Genomic DNA, 17,075 nt, shown 5'->3' with positions numbered 1-17,075 from the left:
AGCAGCATCTCTAAAGGCATACTCAGCTCTGAACACAGAAAAGCAAGAGAAAAGCTGGAGAGATTATTCAAAATGGTTCACTCGAGGTACAGGGAACTGATGGCACAGAAAGCTTGAAGTGACAGAATATAAAGTACAGCCAGTGCTGCGTAACAGAGAGATCCCTCTTAAAACTGGGAAGGGAAAGGCCTGCACCTGCAGAAACGCTCCTGGGATGCTCTGAACTCTGCAGAACACGGTTAAATCTGTTTTATTCTTCTCAGAACTCAAGGAGGAAGGAGTGAATGGTTTTACTTGGAAAGGTTCCCCTATCAAACAGTCACTGCTAGGAAAAGCCAGATGATCACTATTGCCAAAGGAATCAAATAGCAATGAACCACCAGTGTCCTCTGATGCCAAATGATTTATCATTGAGCAAGCCCATCCAGAGTTCAGAATGCAGATGGCATTAGCTGCAGGGCGGCTGGTGGCAAGGATGTGTCACTGTGCCTCCAATGCCAACACATTTCTACAAAAAGTACCAGAGTATCACGGCACCTGACTACGACAAGCTGGAACTAGGAACACTCCACCCAAATACCTGTTTAAATTCAAAATAATAATCAACCAATTATTATAATAATCACAGAATCACAGAACTGTAGGGGTTGGAAGGGACCTCCAGGACCTCCTAGAAGGGATCATCGTGTCCAACCCCCTGCCAAAGCAGGTTCCCTACAGCAGGTCGCACAGGTCGGCATCCAGGCAGGTCTGGAACATCTCCAGAGCAGGAGACTCCACCACCTCCCTGGGCAGCCTGTTCCAGTGAACAGTGGGACCCATAGAGACACGTTGGGACCCATAGACTCCACCACCTCCCTGGGCAGCCTGTTCCAGTGCTCCTCACGTCACTGCACAGCCGTTCCTTCGCACATTGGTGCAGAACTTCCTATGCTGCAGTTTCCGGCCGTTTCCCCTCGTCCTGTCTCCACTCACCACTGAAAACAGTCCGGCCTCGCCATTCTGCCCCCCACACCTCAGATATTTACAGACCTGGATCAGCTCCCCTCTCAGCCTTCTTTTCTCCATGCTGAACAGACCCAGCTCACTCAGCCTTTCTCCATAGCAGAGATGCTCCAGGCCCCTCACCATCTTGGGGCCCTCCGCTGGATTCTTCCCAAGAGATCCCTGTCTGTTTTGTGCTGGGGAGCCCAGAACTGGACGCCGTGCTCCAGGTGAGGCCTCACCAGGGCAGAGCAGAGGGGGAGGATCGCCTCCCTCCACCTGCTGGCCACGCTCTGTGCAATGCACCCCAGGATGCCATTGGCCCTCTTGGCCACAAGGGCACACTGCTGGCTCATGGCAACCTGTCGTCCACCAGGACACCCAGGTCCCTCTCCGCAGAGCTCCCCTCCAGCAGCTCATCCCCCAGCCTGTACTGGTGCATGCAATTCTTCCTCCCCAGATGCAAGACTCTACACTTGCTTTTGTAATAAACCAGCAATCTCACAGTGAGGGTCGGCACACATTGGAGCTGCTGGCTGGAAAGATGTGGGCTCTCCCTCCCTGGAGGTGTTCGGAATTTGGTGACCAGACCCCTGACCCGTGCACTTTTTTCATCCAAAAGCTGAGCTTAAGGGTGAAGTAAATGAATATCTAGATCTCTGTCCATTGCAGAACGAGGAGTACCATCCTCACCCCAAGAATACCTCTAGATGGGAAGGACCCTAAACTCAAAGAAAGCTGGCATTTGTGGTCAAAGGAAAACTTACAGGCAAAGAGCCCAAAATACACCTCTGAACATGTATCTGCTGCCAGAAAAGCAATCGGATGGAGCTGGAAGAGAATGCACTGACACTGCATTACCATAATGAACAGTACCTTTCCTTAGTCTTCCTGTGCCCCTGGAGCTCACTTGATTTTAAGGATCTAGGAACTGAAGGAGATGCAAGACAGCATAAGGAAGCAATAGAAGATGGACTGCACTACTGCCCACGACAGCTCCAGCGTTCTATCCACTGCTCCCAGCCATATGCTTTTGACTCTTGTTCTTGACTCTTACTACTGGCAGTGTTAACGGTCACCTCTCCCCAAGATGATGCAATTCACCCTCAACGAGCTGGTTCCAAATTAACTGAGCAAAAAAGGCAGTTCACTTTTGTCAAGCTCAGATTGCTGGAATGGCTCAACCAAAGACCAGGTCACTGCCAGAGCTGTTCGGTCCCAACAGCTGCACAGCAGCCACACTCCCAATGGATGCAAATAACTGAGGACAGAGCACACAGCACAATTTTCATTACAGCTCACAATGCAATCCCATAATGTCCGTGAAGGGAAAATGTCAACGTCCACTTCAGAGTATTTCATTTCAAAAGGCTCACCTGGTTTGCGAAACCCACTGCCATAGAACGAACACTGACATCTAAAACTTCACGAGATTTTAAACAAAGGATCACAGTTTGCACGTGTAATAAGAAGAGCCAGTGAGAATAGGGAACGCTGACGAAAATAAACCAAAAGTTACAAGAGAATTGAAAGATAAAAATCAAAAATTCAGATAGAAAGGTGGCTTAAGTCTTCCAGAAAATCAGTCCCTCGGGGGAGGTGAGCCTGTAAGTGTGTGCACAGCTCCTTTGGTTCTCTTCTGAAGAGCCCGTGTGAGCTGCTGGCACAGCCAGCAACAGAACAGGGGTCAGAGCGGGAGGCCGAGCAGCAGTGGTTCACAGAGCTGAGCTTTCTGCAAACCTTCACTTCCCCACTTTTTCTGACGTGCAGAATTCAACACAGTCTGCATGAGGCACTGGTGAAGCCATTCTCAAAACAGGCAACGACCGCTTCGTAGTCATCTTAGGTACTCCCCTGCTTGTTAATTACTCTGATAATTAAATTAACCCTTAGAGCAGTAGCTCTCCACTGGGTTTATGACCAGCTAATTAAATTCTGGGTCTCAGAAACATTTTGAAAGAGAAGAGCTCCCTTCCTTGTTCTCCAGTTGCATCCTAGAAGGGATTCCTCCACCACAAAGGTATCACTCTCAAATACAGGAACGGCTCTCAAATAAAGGAATTATCCTCAGCTCCCTCTGCCTTGCTGCCCAGTTCTGCCCTGGAAGCACACCTGCCTTCTCCCCATTGCCTGCCTTACGTGCAGCCTCACCTGCTGGTTACTGGGAGAATAAGGGGTTTCTCGCCTCGAATTTCCTGTCCCCGACTCAGGAACCTGCAAGAGAGGAGACAAAGCTCGAGAATTACTGTGCAGCAGCAACTTCCACACTCTGATATCCAGCCTGAGGGCAACTATGGACCACTTCACCACAAGAAAGCAGAGTTAGCGTTGGCCTAACGGCAGGCGTCATATTGCAAAAAGCACTGGAAACAGCAAGAGAACTGTATGAAACAGAGCTCAGATCGCATCCGAACATCCTGCACAGCCAACAGCACCGGGTTAAGACTTCTGCCTTGCAAGGATTTCTGGCAATCCTCTCCCCCAAATCGAGAGAAACTTCATGTCTTGAAGCAACAAAAGCCACTCGTAACCAAAAGGAGACTCTTTCACAGCCACATCCATTGCAGCTGGCCTGCAGCTGCAGAGCAGGGCAGAGCACAGGAAGGACAAAGCTCTCACCCCTTCTGCAGGAGCCCCCACAGCAGCATCACAAGGGCAGAGTCCCAGTAGTTGTGCTGGTTAAGGAACACTACTAAAAACCATTTTAGATGCCTAAAAGTGGAAATGGGTCCTTTGAGATTTCAACAGTTCTTGAAGCAAATCTCTGGGTTTTGCAATTATTATTGTTACTCATGCAGTAGTGAATCCTGTTAATGAAACTCGGGTCAGCTGTGGGCAACGGTATGTATTTCCATATACCAAGCCAGGGGATGGAACCTAAAGCTTACACTGGAGAAAAATCTGATCCTTCCTCTCACCACAGTGACAGCACATGGCAGTCTCAAACCCATCACTTCCATGGCACCACTGCAGTGCTCCCACTCGGTTTGGCTCCGTCATCCTCTGCCCAAAGCCTCCACGTGCTGTTCATCCACCCACCGAGGAGGGTGCTGCTCTGCAAAGAACTCATCCTACAAAGAAAACCCTTCAGCTCCCTGGCCCACCTGACACAGCTCTGCTGCCAGCGCACAGGAGAACAGATGATGGGGAGCAGTCTTTTTACGACAGCGCTGTGGAATCAGATTAGCTTAAGCTAACTGTGACAGCCACCTCCTGACTGATGATCGCTGGATGTGGATGAATCCACCTTTTCTGGTCCACTAACTATAGATCTAGATCTGTATCAATTCAAAGCACAAACTTTGACTTTTAATACACTGAGAGGTTGCAGACATTCTGTCAGATGCCTTGCTCTATTTTCAAATGCCTACACATGTGGAAAAGACAAACTGCCACCACAGAACTGGGCTACGACCACCTAAGACAACTACAGCTGGCTGATCAGCCTTGTTTCCTCCCACTGCTGCATCTGTGGCAGGAGGGGTGCTGTCTGCACGTGGTTCTTCAGCTTCTCTTGCTGTCCAGATCCCCAAAAAGGCCAAGATGAAGAGGAGAGCAGTGCTCACCCGCAACACCTTTGGGCTGAGTCCTCCCAGCAATGCTGTGGGTTACAGGAACTTAAACGCAAGCAGATTTCCCACAGCGAGAAGGGATGTTTTCTCCTGAAATCTAGAAGTCTGATACACTGCAAGCAGTCCTTCAAGGAACAGCACACCCTTGTGCTGTCAGTTAGCTACCTCAGCTACACTCTTCGCTTGCAGAGGTCTAAAACATCCAAGCTCGCTGAAGCCCACAGACACACGTGACACCATCTCCCCGCAGCTCTCTGCTCCCACAGAACACCGGAACACAGCAACACTGCTGCTCCTGCAGGCTGCCCATGACGACAGGAGGTCCTCCCCAGCCCCACGTCTCGGCCTCCTGGCGGAGGGCGCATGCACAGCCGGTATGTTAGTGCTGGAGGACGACCACAGTCAGACAGCACACACACATCACGTGCGTTAGGTTGGGAGCAGCCCAGGCCTCGTGCTGCCTTTGCACGCCCCGTGGTTTAGTAGGAGCTGCGTGGCTCCTGTGTGACCGCATGCTGCACGCCGTAAGAGCGCTTGCCTTGGAGTAAAGGTTGGTCTTCAGCACTCCCTCCCTGCCATAGCCCAGTGGGGGGCCCCCCAGGCAGGCCTTGCCCGCCGCCTTCCCCCTCCGGTTGGCCACCACGAAGGGGTTCTCGCTGAAGAGGATGGGCTGGGAGTCGATCATGCACTCTTGCTCTGGTGCCTCCGGCTCCCGGGGAGGGGAGCAATGGTTGGGATCCCGTTCGTCTACAGGGGGCTTTTCTGCCCCGCACGTGCGCCGGCAGGGCGACGCGGGGTCCTGGGGAGGGCCAGGCTCACATCTGGTGGTCAGGGATGCTGCTGCTGCTGCTGCTGGGGAGCAATCCTGGCCGTCCTGTGCCACCGGCAAGGACAGCATAGTGCGGTCAGTCCCCGTGCCGGAGGTGGCCCTATCACAATGAACGGGCTGTGAGGAAACAGAAGTGTCAGAAAGACATGAAGAGAGCAGGGAAAAGGAGAGGAAGAGAAAACACAGAGCTGGAGGACAGGGGAGAGAGGAACTCCAGTAGTAATGCCCACAGCACCATTCCACCTTCTACTCCATCGCCAGTCCTGTGAGCCCTAGTGCTACTTGAAAGAGAGGACCTTGCTGTCACACGCGATACACACACTGAGTTATCAGCAGGCTCACGCACACTCCCTGCATTTTTCCAGCTCTCATTTACACTCCTATTTGCATTTCAGCAACTCTGCTGCTCTCCAACAAAAGCAACTCCAAGAGCAGCACATGGCCTTCCCCCTCCCGCAGCATTCTCAGCTCCACCACCACACACACTGCCAAACACCATCTGTCTCACCCCAGCTTACTTCCACGTACCCCCAGCACACACAATAACATAAATCTCTCCTCTTGCTCCACTGAGCTCCCACACAGTCACGCCACATCACTGTTCTCCATGCAGATCCGTCCCATCTGCACGCACACGCTCGCTGTTCTACGGGCCCATTTCATCGCTATGCACTCGCGCAGCTGTAACGGCTAAGCAGGGGGTAACAGCACAGATCCCTTCACACGCTCGTTCTGCACGGAACCCATCCCAGACGAAGCACTGACCTTTTCTCCTTTAGTACCATAAAAGAGTGTTTGTTACCCCACCGAAGCCTTCAGCAGTGAAGTGGGGATAATGGGAGAACAATGCTGCAGCCTCCTCCTCCCAGCTGCCGGCGGCGCAGCAGAAAGCCCCTTTCAGCTCAGAGCACATTCCCCAGTTCCTGTGTCACGGCAGCGCTCACCAAAATAGCTCTGGTGGCCGGGTGGGCTGCTGGCTTACAATGGCAGCTGAGAGGCTCAGGAATTCCTGCTGCCCTCCCCCAGCCTTCACCCCCACCCCAACCCAACGCAGCGGATGGCAGAGCTGCTGCTCAGATCCTATTTCTACAGACACTGAAGTCTGTGCTACCCCCAGAAATTTTGCTACTGGACTGTATCCCTTCCCAATGCAAAAGGCTCCTATCAAAAAAATCCCCCTCCTCCCCACCAAAATCCAACATCCTTTTCCCAAGAGTACCATAAAGTATCCTAATACAAACTTACAGTAGGCTAAAAGTGCTTTCAGGAATGTTGCCCATTTGTGGATGCACTCATTAGAAGAATGACAGCAGTCCTCCAGCATGAGGTGGGTTTGCCACCCAGCAGCCATGTCACCCTGACACTGCTTTTCCTTGCCAAGCAGACAGCAGAGATTATCACTCATTCCAAGTGATCCCACAGCACCAAAGCTCACTTTGCTCACGCAGACGGTAAAAAAGTAAATGCTGCTTTTAGGGCACTGTGGAGATGGGCATCTCCCCAAGGCTGCACAAGGACTGGTGGAACTCAAAGTCCCGTTCTGATGATGGACATGACTGGAGCTGAGCTTCACCCACTCCTCGCGTTCATCTCCATCACTGCTGCATGCGTCTCGGTGCAGGATGCCCTGCTCCATCGGCTCCGCATGGATTATTTTTATCAGACGAGCAACAATTTCTATTTTGGGGAGTCAACAATTCTGGCAATGCAGTGTGCTTTTCCCAGCCTTGCTCTGTCACTCTACACTCCAGCACAGAGAACAGGAATATTTCACTTTGCGTTCTCCGAGCAAATACAGAAGGAAATGCATTTGCAGTTTTGACCCATCGCTTTGCCTCAGATGCTAACACAAATCTAATCTGAAAATGAACTTGTGTAACAGTGAGAGAACTAGAGAGAATGGCTTCAAGCTGCGCCAGGGGAGATTCAGGCTGGATGTTAGGAAATACTGCTTTTCTGAAAGAGTGGCCAGGCACTGCAATGGGCTGCCCAGGGAGTGGTGGAGTCACCGAGCTGGAGGTGTTCAAGGGACGTTTGGATTTTGTGTAGAGGGACGTGGTTTAGCGAGAGCTGTTGGTGATGGGTGGGTGGATGGATTGGATGATCTTGAAGGTCTGTTCCAATCTTGGTGATTCTGTGATCAGCTACAGAGAGAGAACTGATTGAGACAAGAATGGTTTGGGTTGGAGGGGTCCTTAAAGATCGCCTGCTGATTGAGTCAAGAATGGTTTGGGTTGGTTTGGCCAGGAATTGAAAGCTTCAGACTGGAAAGCACAGATTAATTAACCAACAGTGGTGACCCGTTACTGACGGATGTAAAGTCATCTTCTTTTCTATAGTCCAGAAAGCAAAACGAGACTATAAGTGTTTTGCTGTGGCTTGGCACAGTCATTCATGGGTATGGTTTCCAAGCCTGTAATATCCAGATAGACTATAACACAGCACCTTTGCTACTGTGATGGCATTATCCTGACTTCTGAATGCAGTACTGCAAACACTGCAGTGCTGAGAAGCTGCCACTGCAGAGGGCATCACTGAGAGGAGCCCTTTCATGCAGCTTTCCACAAAAGCTCTTCAGCTGCACAAACTGCACAAACACGGTTTTGCACGGCAAAAGCCTTCAGGACTCCTACTTACAGAACAACCAGCACAGCAGTACAGATCAACCCAAAGACAGACAAACATCTGCCCCTTTTCTGGACACTGCCCTTGGGGCATCCCCAGGAGAAATTCCACTGCAACCTACAGCAGAGTCATGAAAGAGATTGACCCTTATCGTACATCCTTCTGCTCAGCAGTGCGGAGAGTGGCTCTGCACGGCCTTGAAAGGAGTTACACAGCAGCAGAAGATATGCAAGACAGCTCAGAGGAGAAAGCGCTTGGTGTGAGAGCTGCCAAAGCACAGACAGAAACAGGGTAATACTGTGGGAATGGGGCAATAGCATCAGCCATCTTAATTCAGGCATGCTGTTTGCAGAGAGACAACCTGCTGATTGAGTCAAGAATGGTTTGGGTTGGAGGGGTCCTTAAAGATCACCTGCTGATTGAGACAAGAACGGTTTGGGTTGGAGGGGTCCTTAAAGATCACCTGCTGATTGAGTCAAGAACGGTTTGGGTTGGAGGGGTCCTTAAAGATCACCTGCTGATTGAGTCAAGAATGGTTTGGGTTGGAGGGGTCCTTAAAGATCACCTGCTGATTGAGACAAGAATGGTTTGGGTTGGAGGGGTCCTTAAAGATCACCTGCTGATTGAGTCAAGAATGGTTTGGGTTGGAGGGGTCCTTAAAGATCACCTGCTGATTGAGTCAAGAATGGTTTGGGTTGGAGGGGTCCTTAAAGATCACCTGCTGATTGAGTCAAGAATGGTTTGGGTTGGAGGGGTCCTTAAAGATCATCTACTTCCAACCCTCGTGCACCAGACCAGCCTGCCCAGGGCACCCCCAGACGTGGGCCACTCACACTTCTCTGGTCAGTCTGTGCCAGGGCCTCATCACTTCCACTGTGAAGATATTTGTCCTTATATCCAATCTAAACCTGCCTTCTTTTATTATCCCTTGCCCTATCACTGCACACCCACGTACAAAATCCCTCTCCAGCTTCTTGTAGGCCCTTTTGGGTACTGAAAGGCTGCTATAAGAGAATCCTGACGCTCAGCCTCTCTTCTCTGGAAAGGTGCTCCAGCCCTATGAGCTGCATGCTTTTCTGCTGGTTGGACTGCTTGAATCTTCCAGGCTGTCACCACATGGGCTGGCTGCAGCCAGAACCCTGCTGTCATTGGGAGCTCGTATCTCACAATCAAAGCAGGTGGGATTTTTTCAAGCAGAGCAAAGGTAGGGCTGAGCAAAAGACAGTTGGGAGAAGATAAATGTGCACTAATTGGCCCTTCCCCTGAGATGGGACATTTATAGATGCTGCCCCACACGCAGCATTCCAGTGCTCTGCTGCACATTCCAGAGCCAGGCGCTCCCAGGCTCAGCCATAGGCTCCCAAATGCTGCTCAGCTCTTGGGCTGCTCACAAAGGAACAGCTGCTTGCACGGGGTTGGCTCTCCCCTCGCTTCCAGCTACTCAGTTAAATGAAGAGATGCTGGAAATACTTCAGATGTTCTTCTGATGAAACAATTTTTTGTGGACAGCCAGGAAAGAAAAGGCAAAGCTTGGGAGGATGGGGAGGAATAAAATAAGACAGAACTGGTGACAGTCATGAGATGATACACAAATATGAGAGAAGAGCTGTCTCAATGGAATGAAACAGAGATGGGTAGAAGAGATGATCTGAAACAATGGGAGAACAAAGAGATATTCTGTCTCAACATCAGCAAAGGGTTGGTCCTTCCTGTAACACCAGGAAAGGAATTGGGGATAAGCCTGAGGATGCGAAGCTCTAAGGGAGCAGGCAGCAACTCAGCAGAACAAGCGTGATGCAGGGGGGACAAAGAAAACAGAGATGGAGATGTGACATTTTAAACAACCCAGGAAAGACGGATAGCTCTGTAATCTGTGACATTTGTGGAATCTGGATTTTCTCTTTGCTGAGTTTCCACCATGTATCAGAGATGGCAACACAGGAGGGCAGAGGGGCAGCAGTAGTGCCAAAGGCATCACTGTTATCTCTGCTAGGTGGGATATGCAAGCACTTCTGCTTCCCCTTTTGCAGTCCTAGATGGATCCTAACCTTGCTTTCTCTGCACTCCTTGCTTTCTCTGCACACAGCATTGGTGTCTTCTGTGCCTGGCATCATCTTCCCCTCCTGCTTCTGCAGCTTTCAGTACTTGCTTATTTCCCCACCAAAGCCCCCACACTCCATTCACGTGTATTCTTCCCTCCTGCTGGGCTTGCTTTCTGCCTTGTTCACATCATCTCCTGCACCAAAGCAACCACAGAAGCCACTTCCCTTTCCACAATGGGAAGTAACTTGGCTTTCTGCTCTCACCATTTTCTCCTTCTAAATCTTTCCGCTGCAGCTCCTCCTGTTTCAGACACCTGAAGCCCACTGCAGTTCTGCAGAGCACCGCTACCATCACATAAAGGCAGAGGAGAGGGCAGAAAAGGGAGCAGGGATGTGCACTCAGCACCCATCACTTACAGTGCGATTGACTCTCTGTGAGCCACTGCTGGGCAAAGCAGCCAGGGTCCGATAGTCCATTCGCAAAGGTTCACTCGTGACATTCTGGAGAGGGGGAAGGGGGGAAGCAAAAAACAAAACAGAAACACCAGGAAGAGATCAGGCCAGAATTCAGCTACATCAATCTCAGAGAGCAATTCAAAGGAAACCACCCCTCGTCACAGCCAAGGCTTTGTCTCCAAACGCTGCAGGAAGCTCCCACTGCTGGGATGTGAACCTGGGACTGCTCCAAACGCAGCCACAGGGAAAAGTGACAGCAATACTGCAGGGAACAGCCACACTGGGATGCTGGTCCCCACCATTTCTCCTGTGCAGTGCACACATCCACTCTCTTACAGAAAGAGAAAAGAATACTAAATATATATAACCAGTTTTCACCAAATCCAGAAAGATTTTACAGTCCGGAGCTGGCGATACAGGAGTTGGACTCAATGACCCTTATGGGTGCCTTCCAACTCGGCATGTTCCATGATTCTACATTTAACAAAGTCAATCTGCAATTCCTCTGTGGTATCTATTTTCAGTATTAACTCACACTGTTTGCATAATTGTGCCTGATATCACTTCCTATTTTAATTTGCTTTCACATTTTAGTCATTGTTTTTCGCTAGCTCTTCCTCAACCACGTTAAAGAGTTCCCAATTTCTGCTATCTCCTCATACGCTGAAGCTGTGCTTTTTGCAGGGTACAGGGGGGTGAGGAGAACACATGCAGAGGGCAGTGAGTGCTTCTACTTTTCGGGGGCTCCTCCAGCCCTTAGGCTGAGCTCTGCCTCTTCTCTCCATCTCTCCATCCCTCCCACCACGCTCCTCACCTCTGCCGCCTCCTCAAGCTGCCGCGTGGCCGCTTCCCGCTCCCTACGCATCCACTCCTTCCATGCCACAGGACAGAGCCAGACCAGCATCCAAGCAGTGCAGGCAAAGAGAGAGGGAAAGAGGTCAGCTGCATGCTGGGCAATCATTCCAGAAGGAGAACAGAGGGGTATGGAGGGGGTTGGTGTCAGGATGAGGTGAGCAGAAATCAGCACGTGAGTTTGGCCCAGGGAAGGAGAAGCTGGCATTCTGCTGGGCACTGCCAGCAAAGTGATGGCAACAGCCATCCCATACAAGTAAAGACAGGGGGTTACCAGGGGAGGGAAGAGGGCAGGTGGCTCTGAGATCCTCAGCAGGGCAACTCCTAGGGAGAGGAAGTGGAGCTGAACCCTATGCAGCGTCGCTGAGGGATGGGAACAGGTTGCTTATAGCTACAAGAGGGATCCTGGCAGAGCACAGAGTGGGGAAGCTGCAAGGGCACAGAGAAACAAATCTAAAGAGCACGAGCTGGTGGTCATCGAGGAAAAAGTCCTAAAAAATCACATGCTTGTTAGTAGCATCACAGCCACAAAGCTACAGAGATGGCAATTGTACAGAGGGCTTAAAGCCAGTGGGTGAGCACAGAGTGTCATGAAAGTGGCCAGTAACCAAACTCACTGCAGCTTCAGAGCTGCAGAAGGAAAGAAATAACACCCACTGCTTGATTTCAAGAGGAATTACATCTGTTCATTTATATTCTGTGACTTTTTGCCCAGAGCCTCTGCAGCAGAGTGGGGGCTGTGGACAAAAGGAGCATAATTGCTTTGCTCTACGGCACATTTCAGCCCTTCTGACTGCTTCTCTCCATAAGCAGCCCCCAAAGGGTCCTGAGGGCACAAGGCTGATGGATGGGACGCAGCTGAGGAACAGACAGAGCAGAGAGTTCTGATCAGCACCCGGCCATCCTGTGCATTACCACCAGTGCCCAATATCACACTCCCAATCTCCAGACAGTGATGAGCCACATGAGAAGACGCCAGCGCTCCAGAAAACTGCAGGACCCAAAGGGATATTCAGGGATATTTAAGCTGAAGTGTATGTTGGTGCTGGGTGCTTTGGATAAGTATCATCTACAAAACTGGAGGTCATAAAGTGAAAAGTAACAGGAGCTCCAGGCAGTGCTGATGGAGCTGGGCAACGCCGGAAGTCCATCCCTGCAACATCTGAGCCAAAGCTCTGCGGTAAGGTTACAAAAACAACTGGCAGCAGAGCTGAGACAGAGAAACGTGCCAAGGATCGGCCCATGGAGATTTGGAGTCACTGATATTGCTCTTAGAATCTGAACGATCAAAGAACCAAACTTGGAAGACGTATGCAGAGTGCAACGGTGGTTCCTGAAAACTCGTTCAGCTCAGGGACTGAACAACAGAGAGAACCCAGCAAGATAAATAGATCTAAACTGGAAACCTGAAGAAATGCAAAATGTACACAAACTTATTTGCCAGGAGAGCAGATTGACAACGCACAATGCTAAAGAATTCAATTTTTCCCTCATTTTCCAACAGGATCTGACTGAATAAATTGCAGTTTTAACAGAGAGAACTGGAAAATCCAAGCCCCTCAGGGACAAAGTTCTCGTGCCCAGCCAGAACAACAGCCATGGAAACTGAGGAGCACAAACTCCTGACTGATGAACGGGGCTGATTCCTCAACCTTTGAGCTGTGTGTTCTCATCTCCGCTCATGAAAGCTGTCAGATCATGGAGAGAAGTGATGAAACGTGGGGCTCCCAAGCCAATGGGCCATTTTCCTCAAAGTTGCAGCTTTAAGAAAACCTTGGCCAGAAAGTCCCAGCAGTAACAAACTGCACACATAACAGGTAAGTACCACCAAAGAGGCACACAGGAAGGTACGCCAAAGCCAAAAAGCAACTACAATAACTGAGAGGTGCACTATGGAGAGACGAGGCCCACAGCCCCCACAGCGATCACAGTCGAGTAGAGGCGATCTGTGCCATTTTCCTCAGGGCCTGCAGCCTGGGCAGAACTGCTGTCAAGAACAAACTCCACCACACGAAACATCTCTCACCACTTTCTCCATTTCTTCTCTCTCCCACTGAGTCGCTTCTCTCACCATTTCCATCTCCTAGGAGAGACCAAAGTTAGAGCCACTTCACCCCGTGCTCTCTCCCTGCGTGGAGGATGGCAACCTCGGGAAGAAGCCAGACCACGTCTCAGCCTCGTGCTGGTCCATGTGCTGGGAGCTGCTGATCCCACAAACATGAAGTCCGCTACTTGTTATGCTGCGGGTCCCACACACCAAGGGCAATACTTGAGATTTAACAAGTATTCCATTCCACACCACTCTCCCAGCCAAAGCCAGAACACCCACCTTCTGCAGCACCTCCAGTTCCTCAGGGCTGAGATCCCGGTCAATAGATGAGATACTTTCCAGGCTATTCTTGCGTCCAATACCAGCAGCAAAAGGGTTTGCAATAATTCCTGGAGACATCTACGAAGGAAGAACACAATAACGCATGGCAGAAGCCCATAGTATACCATACAAGATTCCACACCCTGGGCTACCAGATACAGAGCACCAAGATGCTCCTGGACAAGACAGAACTGCTTCACAACTCAAAACCTTGTTGCAACTGTCAATTACAAAAAGAAACTGAGGGCTAGGGAAGAGGAGTTTCAATTAAAACAGGTACAGAAAGGGCATAAGATTACCAAGGACTGAGTATATGCTCTAGCAAAGGATAAATAAAGGCTTTCTAAGCCTCAGTAAAAGAAAACTCAGAAGGCATGGGGCTACCGTGGGTGTTTCCCTGGGTGAAAGGTGAACACCAACGGATAGAAAGAAAATTTACTTTAAATATAACGTCAATACAAGAAAAAATGACTAAAAGAACACTGCAGAAAATTTGTTTGAAACCCACATTTCTATGCAGCACAGTGATATGGTGAAAACAGCTCTGCAATCAGCAGAAGATATCAGCCTTGCGAAGCTACTGTTTTATGAACCGGCAATCACTTCTAGTTCATAAAGCAAGAGAGAAAACTTTGGGATCTGACACCTCAAAAAAACCCAACCAACGAACCGACAAAAAAATCTACAGCAAAAGGCTGGAAAATGCAGCAAACTTCTGTGCAGAAATAAGTGGGCTCCTTATTTCCTTGGTCTCCGCGGGGCTCCTCGCGCCTCCCTTCTCACCTCAATGGCAGCTGCAGCCTTGGGATCGAAGCCATCACACACCAGCACCAGCAGAGCATCGCCCACACTTCGGAGTATCTGCACTGCTTCTGTGTGCGTCATCCCCAGCAAACTCTGATGGTTCACCTCCAGGATCCGCATCCCCACCTTGAGACGGCCGTCCCGCGCTGCGGCCCCAGAGGAGCTCACCTGTAATCCATGGTGGAATGGTGGCTTTACTCAAGGAGCAAAGAGAAGGTCGGGGAGCACGAGGGCCACATCAGGGAGAAGGAGTACAAAAGAGACACGGAAAAAAGGCTGAGGCTACACGACAGGGAAAGAGATTGAAAGTACACAGACACATTGACAGAGAGAGCAAAAAAGGGAAGAATTTGTGTGTTTCAATAAAGGGGAAGTGTAGAAGAAGCCCATTCTGAGAGACGAAAAGAATCTGTATTTGAAATATCTTGTTCCAAGGGAATAAACTGTTTGTTTGTCGATGAAGCAGGTGAGAAAGAAACCTCATGCATCTATGATTTACCCTCAGAGCAAGGAAATTCCATTTTTTGTTGCTGTTCTTGGGAGAGAGGTGGAAAAACGCAAGCATGGGGCTAAATTTTCTGGATAAAGATAAATGAGTCATAAAGACTTTTCACTTCTTTGTGGAAGACAAAGGCATAACAAATCAGAGAATCATAGAATCATGAAGGCTGGAAAAGACCTCTGAGATCACCAAGCTGAGCCACAACGCGTCCCCACCATTCCCACTGAGCACGGCCCTCACTGCCACATCTCCACGGCTCTTGAAAACCTTCAGGGTCAGCAACTCCACCACTTCCTAGTGCAGCCCGTTCTGATGCTTGACTGCTCTTTCTGAGAAGAAATTGCTCCTAACATCCAACCTGAGATTATGAACTTTCCCTCCTCTTTCTCTGAGAGGTACCACGCGTAACTGCTGCTTTTTTTCCCAGCAAATGACAAGAACTTATCCCTGCCTCACGTAACCAATGCCATCGGGGGAAGCAACTTCACATCACATACTGGTAAGGCACAGAAAATGCCAGAGTTTGTCTTAAAAAGTGCAAATATCAATGTGTGTTTGAGGAGAAAATGAAAGCGCGTGCTTTGTCACCAGAACAAAGGAAGTAAAGTTAAGGGAAGGTTATTAACGTTTTCCTCTTTAGGATAAGGAAAAGAGACTGCAGGATTTGCTGTGGGCACAATGTGGAAAGGAGGAAAACAAAGTATGATGTTTGGTATAGGAGAAATATGCAAGCTGGGAAAGTGAAAAAGAAACTGAATGGTGGATTTAGGAGAAAACGCTGTCAGGGACTGTGCAGAAACAGAGGATTCAACTGAAAGGAACAGAAACAGTTGGGGGAAAGGAACAGAACCCTAAATGGTCCTTACTTCTAATGGGAAACCAAAACCTTGTAACAAAACGGGATGCATGCATGGCCAAGCTCAAATGAAGGTCTTGGCAGACTGGCTGTACAAGCAGATGTCGCTGGGAACATGAGTCAAATAATGGCTTTAATTCAACTGCCCAGACTCAAACCAAAGAACCAACATGAATTACGAGCAGCGCTACATAAAGGCTTTGCAAAAAGAGCGTGGAAATGCGGGGGATCTTCTGCACAGCCTGCAGATTTATGCCAAGAGGATAAGGAGAGCAGAGGGGCACCAGAGGGGTGGGGGAAATGCAAGGGCGTGCAGGGCTGGTTGTCAGAGCAGCAGGGAGGCACAGAGAGCATGAGAAGATCTTTGAGGTCCTTTCCAGCCTTAATGATTCTATTCTAAGACAAAGACAATGCAGAGAACTCAGCGATGGGGGGTGGAGGGGGGGAAGAAAAAACAACCAGCAAAGGAAGAGTATCTATTTGGTTCATTATTTTATAGAAGTACTTGGAAAAAGAGAAGGGAATGCTGCACGTGATCTTTTTGTAGGTTTTCAGGAGGGAAAATAGGCATGCATTCATGATGATAGGATTCTATGATTCTATGCATTCATACAATTTCCTACAGGGAGGAAAACAGGAAAATGTGTGAATGGAACGTGCAAGTATAGAAGGTGTCACATGAAGCTAAATGGAACACGACCAAACTCTCCCATTTTCTTTCCCAGGGAGAGCAAATGCACAAGCATGGCAGTAAAACACGCTGAAATAATGGGAGGAAGAGGAGCACATGGAAAAGTATGCCCATAATGCTAACAGTCATCTGTATTACTCTTATCTCACCAGGGGAGACTACGCTATTCCCATTGCAACAGACCATGAACTTCAAACTGTGGATATGTTTAAGGCTTCTGATTGTGTTCAACTCGTAACACTTCAGCAGTAAAGTTTTAACAAAGAAGAGCCAGGTTACAGGTTAAAAAAATGTATGATAATGAAGAGACTCAACAAAAACAACAATTAAGGGAGACTGAGAAGAAAGAACGTTGTAATCAGGCAGCCAAAAAAGAGGAAAGAGAAGAAAAACAACGCTCCATCTCTCAGCTAGCAGAGATAGAGAGGCAGAATAAGCCAAGCAGGAAAAGCACACTGGGTTGGGGAGCTGAGAGTGAAGCTGAAAGACAC

At 49.4% G+C, this 17,075-nt stretch overlaps 1 protein-coding gene across 1 annotated transcript in view; it reads right to left on the bottom strand.

Annotated features, from left to right (window-relative positions):
• SCRIB (scribble planar cell polarity protein) overlaps positions 1–17,075 on the bottom strand; it is a gene marked incomplete at both ends in the record, with an annotated part of 101,818 nt that overhangs the window by 24,280 nt on the left and 60,463 nt on the right. Inside the window, 7 exons of the mRNA XM_079533726.1 lie at positions 3,136–3,198; positions 5,095–5,502; positions 10,470–10,553; positions 11,323–11,379; positions 13,387–13,443; positions 13,690–13,809; positions 14,515–14,703. Of these exons, the coding sequence (XP_079389852.1) occupies positions 3,136–3,198; positions 5,095–5,502; positions 10,470–10,553; positions 11,323–11,379; positions 13,387–13,443; positions 13,690–13,809; positions 14,515–14,703 (978 nt within the window). The remainder of the gene's footprint in view (positions 1–3,135; positions 3,199–5,094; positions 5,503–10,469; positions 10,554–11,322; positions 11,380–13,386; positions 13,444–13,689; positions 13,810–14,514; positions 14,704–17,075) is intronic.

The sequence above is a fragment of the Tetrao urogallus genome (genome assembly GCF_951394365.1).
Source record: "Tetrao urogallus genome assembly, chromosome: 3".
Classification (NCBI taxonomy): Eukaryota; Metazoa; Chordata; class Aves; order Galliformes; family Phasianidae; genus Tetrao; species Tetrao urogallus.
This window is presented reverse-complemented; position numbering and strand designations above follow the sequence as displayed.